Source organism: Salminus brasiliensis, chromosome 1 (assembly GCF_030463535.1).
Source record: "Salminus brasiliensis chromosome 1, fSalBra1.hap2, whole genome shotgun sequence".
Lineage (NCBI taxonomy): Eukaryota > Metazoa > Chordata > Actinopteri > Characiformes > Bryconidae > Salminus > Salminus brasiliensis.
Window position 1 is genome coordinate 18434838 of NC_132878.1, and position 14429 is coordinate 18449266.

The 14429-nt window shown below is 39.5% G+C and overlaps 2 protein-coding genes across 5 annotated transcripts; one reads left to right on the forward strand and one right to left on the reverse strand.

The window, feature by feature from the left end:
• The first annotated feature begins 271 nt into the window (after positions 1-271).
• Positions 272-6916, forward strand: btf3 (basic transcription factor 3). Of its 2 annotated transcripts, none has more exons than XM_072673947.1 (6): positions 272-330; positions 1142-1210; positions 2205-2318; positions 2604-2805; positions 5407-5463; positions 6528-6916. In XM_072673947.1, exons 2-6 carry the CDS (start codon positions 1142-1144, stop codon positions 6572-6574), a joined length of 489 nt encoding a protein of 162 aa, XP_072530048.1. In that variant the 5' UTR covers positions 272-330; the 3' UTR covers positions 6575-6916. The 2 variants fall into 2 exon arrangements, with proteins under 2 accessions (XP_072530048.1, XP_072530056.1); XM_072673955.1 differs by having other exon boundaries at positions 323-394.
• A 1253-nt stretch (positions 6917-8169) lies between these two features.
• Positions 8170-14120, reverse strand: ankra2 (ankyrin repeat, family A (RFXANK-like), 2). Of its 3 annotated transcripts, XM_072693411.1 has the most exons (10): positions 14065-14119; positions 12996-13251; positions 11492-11811; positions 11227-11385; positions 10589-10654; positions 10398-10495; positions 9930-10055; positions 9741-9807; positions 9556-9636; positions 8170-8908 (listed from the first exon to the last, which is right to left on the reverse strand). In XM_072693411.1, exons 3-10 carry the CDS (start codon positions 11745-11747, stop codon positions 8853-8855), a joined length of 909 nt encoding a protein of 302 aa, XP_072549512.1. In that variant the 5' UTR covers positions 11748-11811; positions 12996-13251; positions 14065-14119; the 3' UTR covers positions 8170-8852. The 3 variants fall into 3 exon arrangements, with proteins under 3 accessions (XP_072549512.1, XP_072549495.1, XP_072549504.1); XM_072693394.1 differs by lacking the exon at positions 12996-13251 and having other exon boundaries at positions 14065-14120; XM_072693403.1 differs by lacking the exon at positions 14065-14119 and having other exon boundaries at positions 12996-14050.
• Positions 14121-14429: the final 309 nt, after the last annotated feature.

A 14429-nucleotide genomic window follows, 5' to 3' on the forward strand; every position in this document is an offset into this window, starting at 1 on the left:
GAGAGGGCAAGAGAGATAGAGAGAGAGCGAGTGAGCGAGACACATATAGAGAGCGAGAGAGAGAGAGAGAGAGAGAGAGAGAGAGAGAGATTATTAGTGATAATAAATTATTGCTGTACAGTTTGTGACTGTTGTATCATGTTTTCCTTTTTGTGAAGCCATTCGGTCTGTTGTCATTTTTTTCTTTTTTTTTTTTTTTAAATATATAAATTTACACATTTAGATTTTTTTTTCCTGACCCGCTGGGTCGCATTTCAACCCGTGCGTCACTTCCGTCCCCCTCTCTCGCGTCCATCTTGCTCTCCGCGTGTGTTCGCTGCTAGCGTGCAGGTCAGTGAGGAACCTCTAAAATACACTCTTTCCTGCACAGACACTGCCAGCTACGGGGCTGAAGGTAAATTAAGTGCCCGCTGTGTCGGACCGGTGCTTATTTCTTAAGGATTCTTCGCGGAGATGCTGCTGAGTGTGTGAGAAGTCCCGAGCTTGGCCTGGCGGAACGGCGGGCCTGGAGCTGATAGCGGAGCGAGCTAACCGTTAGCCGGGCAGCTTGCGTTAATTTAGCTCTTTAATGACCGAGTAGCGTCGCTGGCATTAAACTGTGCCAATACTAATAATGTGCGGGTGATATTAGCTAATAATGTGTCCAGCTGTAGTGTTTCCTTTCTTTTAAAGGAGGGACTTGGTGTGCTGTGAGGGACGATAGCATTAGCTAGCATAGCAGCGCCTCGACTGCCAAGTTCAGACTGATTGTGTTGTTGTGAACGAGTCTCGTTAAAGTTAACTGGGTAAATGCTTTCCTAACTGAACAGCTAAACACATCGTTTTTACAGCGCTTCGTTTTCTTGTTATTCGTCGTTGCTGCCATGCGAGTTAGCCTCGACAAGCTGGCGAGTTAGCCGGCGCCTCGGCCTGTAACGTTAGTGTCCGCGCCCACATTTCCCCTGAACCTCGACTGAGACCTTTTTGTAAGCACTGAAAACTACCTATGATTTGATGCCGAGGTTGATCTGCATTTAAATCTTAAGTTTATCTGCGTGTGATTGGCGAAGTCGGACCGCACCCTCGGCTTTCACACCTGAAGCTAAGAGTTAGCCGTGTCGCCGCTCTGCTGACTAACTCCCACATGTGCTGTCTCTTACAGATGAAAGAAACAATAATGAACCAGGAGAAATTAGCCAAGCTGCAGGCGCAGGTCCGCATCGGTGGAAAGGTAAGAACCAGAGCAGCACCTCCCCTGTGTGTTTCTCCCGTTTTCAGACCACACTTATAAAGACTTAGATAAATGTTTCTCCTAAAGATAAAGATCTGTGATCTGAAGGAAGTCCAACAGGGCTTTGTCATGCAAAAAAAGCCTGTATCTTAATTTATGCTGGGTTTCTTTTGCTTTGACAATGTGAATCTTGGAGTTCCTGCTGAGTGAACCAATGGAAATGCTTAAAAATTACTTGGAATAAGAACTTTACAATGACTCCCATTGAAAGTTAAGGTTTTTCCCTTCTCCTCTAAAGTGGCCTTTGTGGAGATGTGAGGTTTGAGACAGGGATGATTGGCCAAACTCACAGGAAGCATGTGGGGCTAATTTTATAGAAGCTTCAGATTCTAAACCTCTCAAACTCTCAGAAAATTGCAACTTTACAGAAATTAAGAAGAAAATAAGAAATGGGAATATGGGAGTCTGTGTACAATCTGTTTATTTAAATTTAGTTTTTATTTTTGTACAAGTAATTTTGTAGCATTTCTATTGGTTAGTTCGGCCTGAAATTGACAACGTAAAGAACTGCTGAAGTAAAAAAACATCAAAATGAATAATGGCAAAATATAAAGTTGTGGACATTAAGGCTTTTGCATGACATTGATATAGAATTTTTTGAATTGGCAAGGTCTCTTTTAAACCATTGTACTCTGATCTATTTGAGTTTAAATTATTCTATTTGGTTAAGCGCTGTGGAACTGTTATGAGAGCATACGATCAAAGTAAAGGGTTAACCACCAGGTTTGTAGGTGTGTTGGAGCAGGGAAATCACAAGTGTGTGTGTGTGTGGACACAGTACTTCAGCTATAGAATTGAACACCTACTGTAGGATAATGCAATTGTTGGGTTGAGACTGTATTGCAAGGATGGGTTATTATTGACAAATTGTTAAATGTTATGTATGATGCATGGCATTTATATAGAGCTTGACAATGCTTTTTTTTGTGGACAGGGTACTGCACGCAGAAAGAAGAAGGTTGTACACAGAACTGCCACCGCTGATGACAAGAAACTGCAGTTCTCCCTGAAAAAATTAGGAGTCAATAACATCTCCGGTATCGAGGAGGTAATGTCACTTGTCTTCATGTTGCTTTGATAAAAACAAGTTGTATTCATTTTGAAGCAGTCTGTGTAGACAGTTCTTAGCAGTTCATCCTAGTCTGTCTAGGCTTATCCAGTTGAGGATAAGTGTGGAATCAACAGCCTGAATAGCTTTAACCTAATTAAGGGAGTGAGGTGTCTTCTTTTTTCTTTCTTCTCCCAAAGGGTTTGAAGGGTTTCTGCCAAGGTTAACCAGGAGCAACGTCTCTGCTGTGTTGTAACCTTGTTCTGTTTCACTGTTGTTTTCCAGGTGAACATGTTCACAAACCAGGGAACAGTGATCCACTTCAACAACCCCAAAGTGCAGGCTTCACTGGCAGCCAACACCTTTACCATCACAGGCCACGCTGAGACCAAGCAGCTCACAGAGATGCTGCCCTCCATTCTCAACCAGCTCGGTGCTGACAGCTTGACCAGTCTGAGAAAACTCGCTGAGGCCCTGCCCAAACAAGGTATGTGTGAGGTGTTGGTGCCCCCGCCCCTTTCTCTTGCATTGTTGCACATTGAAACAAGGGATACTCTGTAAAAACAAATAAACCCAGCTGCTGAGTAGTTGTAAATGGTTAGTTTGAGACCCATAGAAAACTGTACTTCGGGCATGTAGCTTAAGTGATTATTGTAATTATGTGCTCAAGTTAAATGTAGCTCTTAAGTTTTTAAAGAAACAAATATTGCATAATGTTTGGCTAGCAACAGCTCAAAATACTGCCTATATACATAGTGCACGTCTGTAGAAAGGTATTAGATGGTTTAGTTTTGGGGTTAATCACACTCAAAACACTAATGGGAATTGTCACTCATCCCTATAGGCAATCATTCTGACTAATCTGACTAGTGCTCCTTCATAGTTGGCAGTCTGCAATCTTTCCACATGCTCTTGTTAAACCTACTGGTTTGTCAGATGCAGTGACAGAGTGCTGTCTTTAGAGGGGACTGTGAACAGGTGTGGGAGGGCTGGGGGTAGGGTATGGAATTTGCCAGGGTGCAGCTGACTCGTGAGACTGTCTTCATGTTTAAGACTGCAGACTGAACATGGATTAACTGTATCTATGATTTATATTGCAGAAGAGCATCTAAGTTCATAACTAGGGTCAACTATTGGTTGTAACATGTCATGATTTATGCAGTAGTTTTGCATTTTTGTCAAGTAGAATTGTATTGTCTGTAGTTTTGACAGTTGGGCTGGGTAAGCAGTTGGTGAAACTCAAATGCTCACGTTTAGGCATTCATTGGTTAGTGAATGGTCAGCTGTTGTTTTTTTTTTGTTTGTTTTTTTTTTTTTTTTTAATGGTTGTGTGTATACAGCATAAAATACCTTTTCAAAAAGATGACGAGACAACCTTTTATTTTTTTTTATTACATTATTGCGTTTTTGAGCATAGACTGGTACTGAACTTGCAGGTGGAATCAAGCCACCCCCTTAATGACCTTGTCATTTGAGTGTTCTATTAATCTTTAAGTAGTCATATATATTGATATAAATTAATTAATATATATAAATTAATAAATAAAAAAATGCAGAACTATATTTAGCATAAATCAGCAATCCAGTGAGGTATTTAGTGGGGCAGTGGTGGCTCAGTGGTTAGAGCGCCGGGATATCGATAACAGGGTTGTGGGCCACTGTTGGGCCCTTGAGCAAGGCCCTTTACCCTCTCTGCTCCCTGGGCGCTGGAATCGGCTGCCCACCGCTCTGGGTGTGTGTACTCACTGCCCCTAACGTGTGTGTGTTCACTACCAGATGGGTTAAATGCGGAGGACACATTTACGTGCAAATATGTGCACCATTACCTTTTCAGTGTAATCTACTGTATTTGTGCTTTAAAGAAAGATTGAATAGAGTAATTGAATATAAACCATATTCAGCATATCAAGCCCACAGCGCACGCACACAGTAAGTGTAAAGGCCCAGATTCTAGCCGTGTATTCGCTGGAAATTAAGGTAGCAAGCAGACAAATCTCTTTAATAACGAACATTTACTGGCCTCAAGAACAACAGCTTTAAAAAGATTCCCTACCAGCGTTTAATGAAGTCTGGATCATGCCTACTGCAGACACAAAGCTGAAGTGATGTAATCGAGGATGAAACCACCCTATGCAAGGGCGTTCTCCGCAAAAACTGAAACAATGTGGTCAGTCTCTGTGGGGACGTCTGTGTAGTCTTTTCAGGTGCACGTGAGTGCTGCTGTGGTATGTCTTCAAGACTGTGCTTAGTGTACAAATTATTTATTTTTGGTTTTCCCCCACTGTGGGAATAATAAATGATTATCTTATCTAATTTCAAGTTCATACTTATGATGCCTTGGTTCTTTAGAATTTCTTAAGTCTTAGACTTCTGCAGCCCAAAAAAGTTAACTGTAGCTTTAAACGACTGACCTTATGGAGCAGTTACACAGTGGTGATACGAGAAAATATTAATTTGAACTGAAGTGTTTCATAGGGCTCTAAAGTCATGAAAAAAGGATGGCAAAAAAATGAAATGGTTAAAATATCGTCATTGACTCATTTTCAGTGTTAACGTGGACTACGGGACAAATTGCAGCAGCCCTACTTATTTCTTAAGAAATGTCTGAACAATTGGTTTTCAGGTTACTTGTAGTTGTTCACTGACATTAGAATGCTTAGTTGTTGTTTTTTTTCTTCCATTTTGAACATAATTAACAGAAATGTACAAATTAAAGTCCTGTGTTTCTGATGAGCTGTAAAATGCAGTAAGTCTATGCAGCAAAAGCTTCATAATGGATTAAGAATGAGTATTTGTTTTGTCAAGACGTGCATTTTAAGTAACGTCTTGGTGTTCATCTAAAGATACAATGGTTTGCTTTGGGTTTTTTTTTAACTATATGCACTTTGAGTGCACAACTTCTGCTGTTAATTAGGCCAACACAGCTAACCCATCACCCAGTGAGTGTGTAATGTTTCTGGCTATAATGGTTTCAGATTCACTGGCTTATCCTACCTGGTGTTTTAGGCCATAAACGGACTGTTTTATTACCTGTTTGATCTGACAAATGTTGTGACTGCTGCTAACTGTGTACGGGCCTTTATTACAGCAGGAGATGGAAAGGCACCAGTGGCAGGAGGAGAGGACGATGATGATGAAGTTCCAGGTTAGTGAAGTCTTCACATTGCCCCCACCACACCAACATTCCACCAGTCTGTCCACCCACTAGGCTTAATGTACACAGTGTACAGTTTGTATCATTCCCCATAGGTTTGTATGGCTACAGAATGATTGCCATGTGTGATTTTCATGCACTAAAATAAGCACCGCACAGCTTGCGTTCCACAGTGTAGGCAACCAGGTCATGGAGGCCATATGGAGCTTGGGATTCGTCCTATACTTTGAGTGAAGGTTAAAATTGTGGTGTTTGAGTTCTGAAAGCAGGGTTTGCTTTTTCTTTTTGAGGAGAGCGAGTCCTATACAGGAGGTTGCCATTACGATTACCCTTTTGCTCTGACCTAGCCAGCTACTTCTAGCAACCTGTATCAGTCAATGTAACAAACGATTACATATACTTCCCTGCAAAATGAGCTCCCCACACATGATGACAAGGGGTTAACGGTCCTTCCTGTCTCGCCGTTACAACGTTTCATCCCTTTTTTTCCCCCAGTCCCTTATGAAAACAATCAGATCAGGGGCCCCCTTCTGTAAGTGATTTGAGTCTGACACCCTGGAGCAGAACAGTGGAAGTCTCATTTATCAGATTTCATTTCATAAAAGGCAACCTGCTTTTGATCCACTGCGCTTCCATTTTTACAGCTGCAGACTTTTCAGTCCCCCAGCGCTCTTTATTTTTTGGGTCACCTTGGAACACTTGTGTGCAAGCTCCAGACAATTGGAAGTTCTCACAGACTGAGCAAAATAACCAGAGTCATGTTTCATATAAACACTAGCAGTTCCAACAAAGATTAGATTTAATCCCTGACACTCTTGATTGGATAAGCATGTAATGTTCAAACGTAGGATACTGGCCTCAAGTCTCTCTCCATTTTCTGTCATCCTTCTCCCTCTATCTGTTTCTCCGTCTTTCTTTTAATATCTGCTCTCATTCTCAGTGTCTCCCTCTCTCTAACTTTGTCATTATGCTTCTCACACTCATGAATCCAACAGATCATTTATGATTGTAATTGGTATTTGCCCAGCAGTAAATTGTGATCTTTTCTTATGCAGATCTTGTGGAGAACTTCGACGAGGCTTCGAAGGATGAGGCTAACTAACTTGAAGGGAGGGACAGACGATTGGAATCTCCTGTCTCAGCTGGCTCACGTGGGACTCTTTTCCCCCAAACCCCTTTTTGGGCAATTGTTTCCTTTTTCTTTTATAAATATTTCAACCCCCGTTTGTCCTCTTGTGCACTGCTGTGTCCCTCTTGTGTCCAAGCTGAGAGTGCGAGATTGTGTTTACCGTGCAGAGCTTCACATGGATGTGGTGTGAGTGTGTGCGGTCCGTGGGGCGTCTTGCCCGTCTATCTCCCTGTTACTGAGGCTCACTCCTTTTGCGGCCTAGCTGAACCCAACATCTGGAAATAAACATTTGCTATTAAATGCTTATTAAATACACCTTGGCCTTCACCTTTTTTTGTGTACAACTAGGTAGAATTATTGCTTTGAGCTTTAAGGTTCTTAGTGTCTCTTAGTGACTCTCTTCATCCTGGTGAGAAATGAAGTTTGTTCAGCAGAGTCTGTGAAAGTCAGGTCGACGGGATCTGATGTAAGGGTAAACTTAGTTGATAGTCTTAGTCTTAGTCTTAGTTGATGTCTAGACCATGTCTAGTTTGCATTCAACATTATCTAGTTGAAGTTCTCGTTGCAGTGCTCTTACTAATTTAGTTAATCAGTTACTTAGTTTTATTATATATTGAACTTAGATTTTGTTTCTCAACTATCTACGTAACCCAGCTGAAACCATTATGCCCTTTTTGTTAACTTGGGAGTGAATTACATTCTGAAGTTAAAATAAACTAGTGATTGTTTCCAGTAGATGACAATGTTTAGTTGGGAAAAATTCAAAGTTTGTGAAACCTGCCTTCAAGTACTAGTGTATCTCAAAATGAGTTCAAAGTGGGAAAACTTGTACATATCACCATATTCATTACATGTAAAGTGATCTTTTAAGCTTTTATTAGAATTTAATCATAAATGTAAGTAAATTATTATTCAAAAAAGTTTTTTTTTTAAGTGCATCATGCAACCATATGGAAGACTACTGCCTGCTAACTTGACAGTTCTCCTGAAGATTGTCATGGCCACCCTAATTGCTGAAAAGGGTGGATTGTTTGCAGAGTGCTGTATCATATAATATATATAGTTGCTTAGAAGAGGAAAAGTAACATCTCAGCAGTGGCACAAACTGGTTGCCTTTACCCTACCCTCCTGATGCAGGTGAAGGAAGTCATGGTGAAGGATCCCTAACCACATTTTCTGTTAGATTGTATTAAAATTTATAAACTGGATTTCTGATTTTCATGAGCTATGAGCTGTACTGATCAAAAGTCAAAAAGGCATGATCCTCACACTTTGTGTAATCATTATATAAAACATGACAGTTTTAGAGTTAAATTCTGAACAAAAAAATGAACTTTTTCCACCAATGTTTAACCAAAGTGTTAGAACTAGACTCCCCTTAGTGAAGCTCCACCATAAGACTTACCTATTGTATCCACTACAACTGTTAAATGGGGGCTCATTGATTTCTATACATGTGAAATATTTAATGATCAATGATTAGTTTAGGTTTGTAACAAAACGTGGTATGTACATGAGCACCGAGTCAGTACACCCTGCTGTGATCAAAATAAGATGAGACTAAGTAAGCATTTTATTACTAGTTTATTTGCCTGTTAAGTAGTCACTCTTCCAAATCAATCAATTTTTATCATTGTCTTGCCATAATATGTGTATTTATTTATTCTTGTGTTCTTTGGGTAATTCAGAGAGCAGAGGAACTCTTGTTAAAGTGACTAGAAATGTCAGGAAATTCATTCTGATCTTTCATCTTTCTTTGAAACCCTTAAAAATCCTCTTGAAAAAAGACTTATTTGGCAAATAATCAAACTCTAGCACTTAAGAAGTCCTTTGCTGAAGATCAGAAAGTCTCAAGTGCTGTTTGGCCAGCACCCTTTATTGTAAAACTGTTAAAGTTAAAAGGTTCTCATAGCCGGCAAATATTAAATTATTTAATTAAAAAACCTACATGAAGTCCACACACAACACCTTCACATGAGTCACAATACATCTAAATAAATAGCCACAGTACATAGAAGTTCAGTGATGCCCACGCATTTCGCTTTCTGTGTTGCAAAGTCAGATAAAAAGTCATTAAAATTAAATTACAAAACGGTGAAATTGTGAAACGGTGAAACTACGGTCAAGGTAGCTTCTATATGAGTAATGTAAACATGCAAAATGATGACCAGCCCAGTTTGTATGTCTCCTCGAATAGATCTCCTTAACGGTATTCAGTCTAGCTCTCTCCATTATCTCTCCATAGTAACAGTTACTCTTTGATTCCTTGTAGCAGCTTCAGTAGATGTGCCTCCATGACCTGTTGAACTGGAAGAGAACACCACAATCTATGAAAGGTAACACATTTCAATAACACTTTTCTGCTTATTATTTTTGGACAATTGTATGCTTCAAACTCTGGAAACAGTTTGGGAAAGCAACCCCTTTCTGTTTCAGAATGGTTGTGGCCCAGTACACAAGGCAAGGTCCCTGGTTGGGTGAGTTTGGTAAACAACTTGAGTGGCCTTCATAGAGCCCAGACCTCAACCCCATCAAACACTCTTGGAATGAACTCGAACAGGGATTGCGAGCCCGGCCCTCTCGTCCAAAATTAAAGTCTGACTTCACAAATACTCTTCTGGATCAATGGCCAACACACATACATACTCCAAAATGTCTGTTATAGCTGTAATGTGAAGGCAATTACATATGAATGCCTATGGATTTACAATAGGATGTCAAAAGCTACTGTAGGTCTAATGTACATTTACATTTAAGGTATTTAGCAGACACTCTTATCTAGAGCAACTTACAAAAGTATGCAGTTACTGCTAATGTGTAGGTGTCCGAATATTCTGTCCACATTCTACAAATACATACCTAAACCAAGTTATTATTCCTTCTATACACCTTTTAAAGTGTATAGCACCATATCAATCACAAACTGACATGTGGCCAGTGTAAAATATAGTTACCGTGTCTATGGCCCATTGCAACAGCCATGTCCATAGCATTGAAGCCAGAGTCAGACTCCATGGTTGGGTCAGCTCCACTATCTGTTCAAAGAGATTGTTATTGTTTACTGTTATTAATGACATTATTATTTACTACATAGTTAGGATATTACAAAAATGTCCAACTTCAAGTTTAGCTCTCTTACCCAAGAGGATTTCCACACAACGGACATGATTACCATGAACGGCATAAAGTATAGGGGCTCCTCCATTCTGTAAAAGTATAAATATCACATCCATGTATCTCCAGCTACCTTTAGGACAGACTCAGGTTTTATGTAAAGATTACTTTTTAACAGTCATATGTTGTAAGTGCTGAAGAGGTGTTTTCTTACCCAGTCATATTCGTTGACATCCACGCCACAATCAATGAGCATTCTGACTATGTCCGTATAGCCTTTGCTGCAAGCCAATGACAGTGCACTCTCTCTTCCCTTGGCCAAGATGTGTGGGTCTGCACCCTACAAAGAGCAAGTGTTAAGTGTGTGCACATGTTGGATGTTGTCATTGTACTGATTTGTATTTCACGGACTGTTATCAGGGGTCCATAAAGAAGCATGTTTGTAATAGGGATGTGTGAGTGTGAAGAACCTTTTAAAAGTCTAAAGTGCTCAATTACAAACAGCTCTCTTAATGGGACTAAACGTGCTTTTTCTACATCATCAAATAATCATTTGAATCACCTTCATTTTTAAGTGTTTAAATAAGTAGCAATCCAAGAAATCTCCATTGTCCTTACACTACAGTCCTCATGCTTAGATTATAGTTGTATCAGATCATTAGATCATGTGTGTTTTACTCACGGTTTGTAACAGAAACTCCACCACAGCAATCTGACCGTGAGCCGCAGCCCACATGAGAGGAGTGAAGCCCTCTTCGTCCTGCAGGTTTATTACTGATTCTAATCGATGGAAACATAAACAAATGACGGTTATTAGAGGATTATCAATGTATTTTAAAACAGTTTATGTGTACATCTGTACAGAAAACATACCTTGCTCTATTCGACTGGCTAGGAATACCATTTCTCCTTGTGCTGCGAGCTGATGAATTGACAGAGCTAGAAAGAAAGCATTAGCACTCAAGATACAGATTTGTGTATATATATATATATATATATAAAATGCAGAAAGGACTATCTCTGCAAATAATCTTATAAAATGACTAACTTCACTAGCTGTTTGTTGTGCTTTTCATAGCAGTGGTCTGTGTGTTGAATTAGACTCAGTTTGGGCCATTACAGTTGTAGGCATACACAATGATATTGGTATGGGTCGGACAAATGTTTTGATTTCTCTGATATCTAAGGACATACTTATTCAATTTCGGAAAAGCAACTTAACAGAATATTGACACTGAGCTACTGTGCTTTAATACACATTTTATTAATTTTACTGTATTTGTAACTTTCTACAAACTCAACATTAATCCAGGTTAATGTAGCCCAAATTTCTTCTTTCTAAAAGCATTTACAAATCAGCATCAGAATCAGCATGGACAGATATGTACTGTATGTGATAAGTATTGATTATCAGCATTGACCCACAATTCTTTTATCAGTGCATCCCTAGTTGTAGTACCTGTAGTACAGGTTGGTTACAGAGGAGGTAAAATGAAAGGAATATGGCTCACAGTGAACAAGCAGTGGAGTTGAGGAGACCTCATTGCCCCGGTGTTTATTGGTAAGCGTGGTCGACTGTTTTATCGGAGAGAAGTGCTTGGTGGTGGACGGAGTGTAAACGTGTCTGACTTGGATTCCGGGGGAAGGGGAAGTCTGGATATTGCATTCCGCTGAAGACCAAAACAAAACGCACACAAAAAAAGATTCAAACTGTCCATGAAACAAAGTGAGTAGTATATCTCGAACCCCAGCAATGAGCGACTTCCATTACATTACCTTTAGACAAAACCGAGGCTACCTCCAAGTCAGAGTTCACTTGGTCTTGGATGTTCTTGCTGTCTTCTTCATTCAGTGACTTCACGAAACGTGAGCACACGTTCATGTCAAAGCGGTTGGGCAGGATGAATTTAATGCCCATGGCCACATTCTGCGAGCCGGCATCCTCCGCTGAGCCAATACTCACAGAAGGCTCCACCTTGATGTTGGTGATCTCGGGCAGAGGACAGATGCCTTCCATTTCTTCTGATGCCATTGAGTTCAGTGTACAAATGCACTTATAAATGTTTAGCTCCCCATGAATAACACAGATTTGTTCCCTGAAAAACAAAAAAAGAAAGAGACAATGACTTAGATGGCTGAGTGAAGTAAAATGTAAGCAGGTATTTCTAATAATGCACCAGTAACAGCTGGTGTGTTACAGTGGCTCTGTATCATTAACAAATATAGCCACTGGTGAGCAGCATGACAGTGCTACTGGCATAAGCAGAAAGCAAATTGTCTTATACATTACAAAAAAAAGGATTCGTTTGGGAAGATGTTTTAGCCTAAACTGCCAGTGATTCAAGTCCCTCAATTTTTAAAGAAATTATAATCATAATGATTTTTACTAGTAAAATATTCTAATATCAGATCTACAGACATATAAAGACATTCTGTCTAGTCATACAGCATGGATGACATATCCTTAATGTAATTAATATAACTATATCTAACTGCACTTATATAACAACTAGTTAAAGCACCAGTATGTACCATTCTTCTTGATCTTAAAATAAAAAACCTAATATTAAAACATAACTTTTATCTTAAAATAAACAGCTTCAGGATTTTGTTGGTCCGTTTCTTTGAAATGGGTGAATAGTGTCTCCATTGTTGCTTCTCTGGGCTCGGCACGCGGCTAACTGCTCTATGTAAAACTATTTGTGTAAAAGCCTTTATCATCACTCTACCATTACTGTCCACATACTTATTTTACTCTCAGTGCTGGTTCTGTAACTCTCAGCTTGCATGTATGCACCCCCGTTTACAGGTGGCTCAAAGTGCGAATTACTAAGGAGCAAGAAATACTCACATAATCCTGCTTTAACTAAATCGGAGATATCTTGAAATAGCTTTTGCACTAGTTGGAATTAATTTACAGAAACTTATTACTAGTCAGAATTAAACGATCGATATCTGGAATTTCAAGTTTAACTAGTAAACAAACAAAACTGCAAAATGCAATTTTCTTATCAGGAAAAAAGTTAGAACACCCTATGCCCTAGTAGCTGTTTAACCTATAGTCGTGTACCAATGGTCTACCAGAGAAAGTTGTTCCCACTCCTCCATGCAGAATTCTTTCAGCTGTGTGATGGTTCAGCTTTAGTTTTTAGACAGATGGTTTCACATCTTCCTCAAGAGACCCCCGATACAATAAAGAATTCCTCATGGATTCTATGCTTGAGAGACCCTATTCCAGACCCTACTGCAGAAAAGCAGCCCCAAAGTATGACATTCCCACCTTGACAGTTGATGTGGGCGCTTGTGCTCAATGCTGTGTCTGCTTCACGCCAAACATGTCCTCTGTTACTGTGTCCAAATAATTCAGCTTTGGATTCATTTATCCAAATCACGTTGTTCCAGATGTTCTCTGGAAAACTTTAGTCTTGCTCTGATGTTTTTTGGTGTTTTTTAAAGCAAGAGGGCCCTCCTTGTACAACTCCCATACAAATCGAAGGCAGGTTGACTTCAGCTGTGGCAAGAGCTACCTGCAGATCCTGTGAGGACATTTCAGGATTGTTGGAGATTTCTTTACGTAATTTGGGGTCTGCTGTTACACAAAACTTTCTTTGTACAGTTTGTACCGCTGGTGGCACTTCAGGCAAAAAAAAAAAAAGCTAGGACAGTGCCTACAAAGGTTGCATCGAGTAAGGGCTACATGTCGAAATTTGTGAGACCATCTGTCGTCTGTTTACGGCTGGGGCACTGTCATGCTGCTTACAAGCGGCTATTAGCAGGGTTTGTGTGTTTTGCCAAATGGGAACGAACCTGATATGATCTAGCTAGTTAACTTCTAAGATAAGCTGGTAGCTATACACTGACGAGGGTTTGGGGTTTTAGAAAATCTAAATAAAACTCAACCCAAATAAATCACTCGTCCACAGAAGCTAACGTCACCTCGCACAGCTGTGGATGCCTGGGTAGGTGTTAGCTGGCTAGCTTGCTTGCTACCGTTATCTCACAGCAGAAACTACAGTCAGATAAACTCGGTCTCTGAAATAAATTCTCGTTTACACCCAAACCACTAGCTAACTCTAACAATACGTCAGGTAACGTTGTGTTAAATGTTTTTTTTTTTTAGGTTAATGTTAAGATTAACTTAGCTAGCTACAAGCTACCCGGCTGGCTAACCAGTAGCATTAGCTAGCTAACTAGCTATAGCTATCTGCGGTGGATCACCCTGTCACACACACCCGCGGACAAGAACAACACTTTATTAAGTTATTTATGCTCTAATTATTAATGCCTACAAAACAGACGGTCTGTCTAAATAAGAGATATTAAATAATACAATAATACTGAGAGGTTACCCGTCAAACGAGCAGGGACCACTGTGTTGTTTTGAAGCGACGGGTTGTTCCCCGCTTTAAGACGGAATAAAGTTTTTTCCCTGGTGAGACCGCAGACCCGTGCGGAACAGATCACAGTAAAAGTCCCTAATAAATAAATCTATTTATTAATAATAATATTACATTAAGAGCATTAATTACGACATTATTGTTTTTATATTGTTATTTATATTGTTTATATTACATTATTACATTATTAGTATTATTATATTGGTATTTATATTGTTTATATTACATTATTATTATTATTATTATTATTATTATACCTATAAGGAAATAAGCATGCAAGTAAAAAAATAAAAAATGAATGTTCAAAAATATTTCTG

What these genes read in the sequence shown, in the direction of transcription:
- ankra2 (XM_072693394.1), bottom strand. Translation starts at nt 11,747, where the DNA reads ATGGCATCAGAAGAAATGGAAGGCATCTGTCCTCTGCCCGAGATCACC. An exon ending in AGCCTCGGTTTTGTCTAAAG is followed by an intron (nt 11,386 to 11,491) that starts GTAATGTAATGG and finishes TTTGGTCTTCAG; the next exon opens with CGGAATGCAATATCCAGACT. An exon ending in AGCCAGTCGAATAGAGCAAG is followed by an intron (nt 10,496 to 10,588) that starts GTATGTTTTCTG and finishes TCCATCGATTAG; the next exon opens with AATCAGTAATAAACCTGCAG.
- btf3 (XM_072673947.1), top strand. Translation starts at nt 1,142, where the DNA reads ATGAAAGAAACAATAATGAACCAGGAGAAATTAGCCAAGCTGCAGGCG. An exon ending in AGGTCCGCATCGGTGGAAAG is followed by an intron (nt 1,211 to 2,204) that starts GTAAGAACCAGA and finishes TTTTGTGGACAG; the next exon opens with GGTACTGCACGCAGAAAGAA. An exon ending in ACATCTCCGGTATCGAGGAG is followed by an intron (nt 2,319 to 2,603) that starts GTAATGTCACTT and finishes GTTGTTTTCCAG; the next exon opens with GTGAACATGTTCACAAACCA.